General features: G+C 35.5%; 1 protein-coding gene across 1 annotated transcript; it reads right to left on the bottom strand.

The window, feature by feature from the left end:
• Positions 1-474: 474 nt before the first annotated feature.
• On the bottom strand, positions 475-6,808 carry LOC111908983 (uncharacterized). The gene is made up of 7 exons (XM_052763878.1): positions 6,668-6,808; positions 6,434-6,577; positions 5,179-5,251; positions 4,233-5,107; positions 3,887-4,127; positions 3,116-3,764; positions 475-3,004 (listed from the first exon to the last, which is right to left on the bottom strand). Exons 1-7 carry the CDS (start codon positions 6,806-6,808, stop codon positions 475-477), a joined length of 4,653 nt encoding a protein of 1,550 aa, XP_052619838.1.
• Between the last annotated feature and the right edge of the window lie 29 nt (positions 6,809-6,837).

Genomic DNA, 6,837 nt, shown 5'->3' with positions numbered 1-6,837 from the left:
ATATATATATATATATATATATATATATATATATATATATATATATATATATATATATATTAGCCGTTTACCTGCGCTAAGCGTCGGGCGGCAAAAAGTTTCTTTCGGAAGATAGTTTTAATAGTTTCCTTTAGACGTGAGTTATTCATTGCGGCCATTTGCTAGACTATAATGTGTCGAATAGTTCATTTCAACATATAGTTTCTTGCTAGGTGTATAGTCATACAATACGATAAAAGTTGAGTCTACATCTCAAATAATTCATCTGATAGTTCATACTTGATTTTAACAATATATAAATAACAACAATCTGCAACCATATAGTTTTGTACATTTATAACATGTCCAATATATAACCTACACCAATCTACAATCATGTTGCTTCATCTGCTAGCCCTGCATTAAACATCAAATAAGCATCTAAGATACATATTTGAAGAAATTGTATAATAATAAGTTGTTGATTGTACCTTGTTAATCACATAACACTTCTTTGTACACAACGTTTGATGTGTAGATTCCATCATTATGAAACGTTTTTTCCGGCTTTACTAATACCTTGGTATTGACACGTGATATTCCTCTGGACAACGCCACATAAAGCTGGCCATGTGAGAATACCGATTCTGGTAGATAAACACCTACATTTGGAATTGTTTGTCCTTGAGCTTTATTGATTGTCATAGAGAAACTAAGTTGAATTGGAAACTGCTTTCTTTTAAGTTTGAGTGGGAACATCTCATCGTCAGACGGACATAGAGGAATTCTTGGTAAAAACACTCTTTTTCCAGCATGTTGGCCAACCGCTATCTCTGCATCAATGACATTTTGTTGGAAAGCTCGACATATCAATCTGGTGCCATTACATAACCCATTTGAAGGATCGATATTTCGCAAAAGTATTACAGGGCACCCAGTTTTTAACCGAAGATAATGAGGGGGTACACCACTAACATTTAGCGAGTTCAAATACTCCATCGGATATAAGTTATTTTTGTCATCTTCCGCTTCATCAAAACTATAGTAAACTTTTTGCTCGCCAGAAAATCGTTCGATCAACTTATTATTAATCTCATCAACACTTTCATTTTTAGTTGACACTATCGCCCTCGAAATGATAAATTTTGAGTCGGCGCCGTTGGATTCCAAAGAAGGAAATATTGCATCAATCAGAGCGTCCACTGATTTAGTTTTATCAGTGTACCGAATGGACATGTTATCAGGCATACGAATATAGGACTCGTCCAATGTTTCCTCCTTTCCATCACCGACTCGTAATAAAAAATCAGAAAACCATGGGTCATTTACCGCTCTCATGTTGATACTTAATCGAAGCCTTTTAACTGAAGCCCATAGAGGTGACATTCGTAAGCTAGAGTCGACAATTTGTGCTCGAGTGCCACGTCTCACGACCGGTAACACTTGTCTAAAGTCACCTCCCATAACCATTATCTTTCCACCGAAAGGGAGCTTCTCATCTGTGATGTCTTGCATTGTGCGATCAACTGCTTCTACTGCCTGCCTCTTAGCCATTGCTGCTTCATCCCATATGATTACCTTTGCCTCGCGAAGTACCTGAGCCTTCCCACTTTGTTTAGTGATCTTGCACATCGAGTTATTATCAAGATTGAGCGGAATTCCAAATCGTGAATGAGCTGTTCTCCCTCCTGGCATGTTGTTAGCCGCAACACCTGACGTGGCAGTTGCAAGTGCAATAAGACCACGAGCACGAATATTAGCCAACAAAGCTTTGTACAAAAATGTCTTTCCAGTTCCACCGGGACCATCTATGAAGAAGACACCCGGAATATTTTGATCCACATGCCTCATTATCTCATCATATGCAAACTTCTGGTCTGGATTGAGAGAGTCTCGCGCATGTAAGTCTTCATATTCCACATTTATAGAGTATTCTTCTTGCACCTCACGATAGCCTCTTGATTGTAAATCGATGTGTGCACTGACCTTTGGAAGGTCGTAATCACTAAGCTTTTTACTCATAGATTCTAGGAAGACTCTAATGTCGATGAGGACCATATTTTGCACTCGCTCGGCGCATCCATATTGTTTCCTGTAATCTTCAGAAAGAGAATCATAGTGGTCGTCCCATAACTTGCGAACATTTCCTGGTTCACAAAAAATCAGCATCGTCGCAAATAACCTTCTAAGTGCGCTGGGAAATTGAAATAAGGAAGCCTCTTCAAGACACTGTGATAAATTATCATCCGTCTCTATTAAACCTCTTTCAAGAGCTGCTTTTCGAAATGTAGGGTGTAATACACCATTTGCTGTGTATAAATCTTCAAAGCAGGTAGGCCCGGTGATATGACATAAAAGCAGGCGTAGGTAGTATCTCTCTCCTTCAGCTGGATTAGCATAAACAAGTCGACCAACCATTGATTTATGTTCCCGGATCCTCCAACAATGGTTGCTCCGATTCCATGTAAAATGTTTGGGAAAATCCTTATACAAATATTCTCTCGCTTTGGAATCTTCTTTATTCTTCTTGAAAAATGCCGTCAACATTGAATCTTTTTCTTTCTTTCTATCAACAATGTCTTCCATTCTGTCAACGTCTTTGAACCTAACCAACTGTTGATTCGGGAGATGTATTTGCAACGCCAACACACAAGGGTGGATTTTTGATAGAGGAAAGCTAAAAACTCGCCATAATGCCTCGGGAGGGGACACATAACGTGCGTCTTGAAACTTTTTTATCTCATTAATAACAACATTTTCTTGGTCTTTATCAATATGGATAACTTGTTTGTCATGGCCCTTATAAACATATTTGAAGAGGTACTTCACAGACTTTATACTCGAACAAACCTCAACGTTGATATGACAATTAAACATCATTAACAACTTCGGGTTGTATGGAGCCACCCATCTGTTATCCAATGATGTATTTCTTACAGTAACCTCAATTCCATTATTTCTCCTTCTATATAATAGATATGAGTCCTCTCCTTGTGATGTCTTTTCATTGAATTGCCTAGGATATCTGAAACGACATATTTTTGGCACACCCTGCATACACGGACTTTTTTCTCATAAGCTACCACAGGGACCGTGCATCATGTGACTTTTGACAAGATCATGCATTTCAGGAAACCTTATTGGGTCGGGAATTTCCGCACACACAAGTTTGTCATAATCGTCTGGATTATTCATCTTATATCCAGGGGTCATTATTAAGAGGAAATGTGCATGTGGCAATCCACGCTTTTGAAAATCTATCACATACACATATGACCCCACCACACCGATTATATGTCTCTGCAATAATTGTACCTTGAGATCCTCTAACTTAGCATGAAAAACTCTTGCAACAAGGTCCGGTCGATCTTGAGCTGACTGTCCAGGCAATAACTCATCATCGATTTCTTTCCATTTTGGGTTGCAAGTCATTGTAAGAAATATATCAGGCCTCCCATCATCTTGAACTAAAGCCATGGCATCCAGAAATCTTCGGCGCATGTCACGTGGACCTCCAATGAAACTTGCAGGTAACACAACTCTCTGTCCAACCCTACTTGGTTGAGCCTCACCGGCATTAAAACAATCAACAATGCCCTGGTATAAATCAGCTCTAATTTTGGTTTGGTTCTTTTCAACAAAAACCAAACGTGTAGTCTCAATCTTTATATAGGTATCTACTGCAAACTGCTGGAACAATCTCCCTCCCATCAAAATCACATTATCATTCGACCGTATCTGGAACTTGTAACAATAGTACTCCCGCATACTTACAGTGTTTCTGCCTTTTTTTGAAGTAGATCATGTGATATCATAATTTATGTGAAAAATATAAATTTAATATCCAAATATTTAAGGCAATACGTGTTACATGTTTTAAATATGTAAAAGAATGTTAAAGGCGTACCTTCTGAACCTTCATCATTGTCTTCATTGTCACTAATAATTTCATCCATGGCCACCCCATATCTTGGTATTTTAGGATGCCATCCAGACTCACCATTAGGAAAGAATAAAGGATACGACAAAGGATCATAACAACCAAAGTGAGGTTGAATTTCAGTACTATAGTTAGACCTCCCGTAGACAATAATACTTCTTTTATATGCAGTGATGTTGTCATTTCCTTCAACCCAAATACCAGCAACCTATGCAAAGGTGTAGTTCAATATGGTGATTAATATGATATGTATAACAATAAATATGAGACATTTAATTTTAAAATGAATAAAGTTAAATGTTACTATTCACACCTCAGATGTCGTAGGCTTATTGTACACCCTTTGGTCAAGCTCCACCGATGCATTCAAAGTCACTCTATAATTATCAAGCGGTCCTAGATCAGAAAGTTGTTTAAATGTTCTGACGTACGGATTCGAAGCTAGAATACGTGTTAGTTTTTGGATGATTCTTCTATCAACATTCTTCCAGGAGGATCTTTGTGATACTTCAGCTTCACCGTCATAAAAATACAACTGTAAATACCTCGATTTACCATCCCTTGAAATTAGCTGATCGATATTATGATAGAGTGTTCCGTGCGCACAAAAAGTGTAAGCTCCAGAATTCATATTGGCCAATTCTTTATCCACATTTACACCTAGTGATGCGAAAGAAAAGTTTGAGTTATACGCCCTTATATTGTACCTGAAGCTTTCTTCTAGCTGCTCTTGCCTTGTGAAGAGTTGGTGCAACTCTGTGGGAATAGGGGAGTGTGCCAGTTTTGTCTTCCCACTCATGCAACAAAAGGTAGGGAATTCATATTGTAGTCGCTTTGCTCCACAATAAACACAAGGGTTTTGAGCCTTTAATATACGATGTTCCATACGGATATTTTCATAAACAAAATCATACCGATCGTCCTGAAAGGCGTATACTCTTCTTTTTGTCATTATAGTTCGTTCCTTTCTTCGTTGATAATATTCTTTATTATAAGTACTCGTCCTCTGAGCAGCACTTATAACACTCACAGAGGAATCTTCGTTGATATTTATTTCGTTTGTCTCCATTATAGTGCAACTTGTGAGTGTTGTAGGTTGACTACATCCTTCACCGTTAGCTATTCTTCTCTTTTTGTTTTTCTCCTTTTTTCGTGCATAATAGTTTCTATTGTATCTTTTTCGATTTTCTACAAACATATTATTTGGATAAATAGTTATATATTATAAATGCAAATATATACTCATATAAACGACATACCTTTTTCTATATCTATCGGGTTTTGGGAATCATCACAGTTTTCGTTTCCCTTATCTACAGTCCCCATTGAACACTATAATGGAAATGTTAAGAATAAGCACATATTATATCATCAAGAATGTAACATTTTGTAATGTAGACCATGTGATTTAGTAGTCATGTATGTGTGTGTTTCAAAAAGCAACACAACCCTTAATAAATAAACAAATATACTAAAAACTTGTAATCCAAAAACACAATAGAAGAAAGTTATACATAATTAAAAGAAAATTTCCATAGATATCCAAAAATTATTATTTATGAATTCATAAGTCAACACAAGAAAAATAAACCATACATGAAAAAATTCACCATAATATGTCTAACATTAATGTGGATCAACAATAAAAGCAACGCACTCGTAAAAGTTGTCAAAACTTCAAAAAAAACACCACCAAATGTCTCACACGGAATTAAAAATTCTTCTAGGCATATTTATGATGTTAAATGCTTCCGGCATCCGCGGTTGGAACTCTACGTTGCTTAGTTTGGTTGATATCAAAATGTTCACTGAAAATAAGATAAAAACTATTAAAATGTATTGATTTAGGTATTTTAATATCACTACAATTATTATAATTATCTAGAAAAAACTTACTTGAATCCAAATGAACCAATTTCACCCGAGAAACAAATATTATATACTTTCTCTCTATCGCATAGACAGTCCTCACAATTTGATGGCGTGTTCGGTCGGTTATATGTAGTTTCATCTTTATTATACTCCCTCTATTTATAATCAAATATTTCCAAAGTCACCTAATTTTGCTTTAGTGTAATCATAATAATAATAATAATAATAATAAAGATAATAAAATAATAATAATAATAATAATAATAATAATAATAATAATAATAATAATAATAATAATAATAATAATAAACACTTACGGCCCATCTTGGAGATATAAAGTGAAAGAAGTTAACGTCAGTAAACCAGAGTAACGGGAATAGTTTCGCTTGCCTCTGATGATTTTTCCAACAATATCTAAAAATAACGATAATTAAAAGGACAACTTGTTATTATTTTAAAAACTTTAGAATGCTGAAAATATATACAATTTATTAAATTTACCGATCATCATTTTTCTCTCTGTCCGATCTTCTACTAAACTTTTTATTGAGGGAACCAATGGGAAAACCGGAAACCATGATATGATAGCATCGGCCAAACGATTAAATCGCGTGTTGTTGCTGATCTTAATCATCAAATCACCACGTAATAAACTGTATTCTTGATATCTCGGATACTCGTTGGTTCGATTTGGAAATGGTTTAAAGAAAACACACCACCCAATAGATTCCCTCCGTAAATAAAGCGCATCATTTGTTGTGGAACAACTGCTAACAATTTCTCTCTCTAATAGAAAATGTAATATTTTTATAAAGAAAAATACTTGTGATAAATTATGAAAATGAATATAAGATATAAATAGTTTTGTAAACATACATTTTGATCAATGAGAACCATGAAAAGTTTGTTTGCTCTTGAATCCCTCCAAATGAAATCAACACGAACGGATGTCAAAACATACCACAAATGGTAGTTTAGTAGCAACGAAAATGCATCAACGTAAATATGACCATTCATGATTCTACAAAACGAAAGTCGGATGTGAT

This window comes from Lactuca sativa, chromosome 5 (assembly GCF_002870075.4).
Source record: "Lactuca sativa cultivar Salinas chromosome 5, Lsat_Salinas_v11, whole genome shotgun sequence".
Classification (NCBI taxonomy): Eukaryota; Viridiplantae; Streptophyta; class Magnoliopsida; order Asterales; family Asteraceae; genus Lactuca; species Lactuca sativa.
This window is presented reverse-complemented; position numbering and strand designations above follow the sequence as displayed.

Bases quoted from the DNA above. Each gene is read 5' to 3' on its own strand.
- LOC111908983 (XM_052763878.1), bottom strand. From the start codon at position 6,808: ATGAATGGTCATATTTACGTTGATGCATTTTCGTTGCTACTAAACTAC. The intron at 3,765-3,886 runs GTACGCCTTTAA...CTTCAAAAAAAG, and splicing joins CAATGATGAAGGTTCAGAAG to GCAGAAACACTGTAAGTATG. The intron at 3,005-3,115 runs GTTTCCTGAAAT...ATGTCGTTTCAG, and splicing joins GAAATTCCCGACCCAATAAG to ATATCCTAGGCAATTCAATG.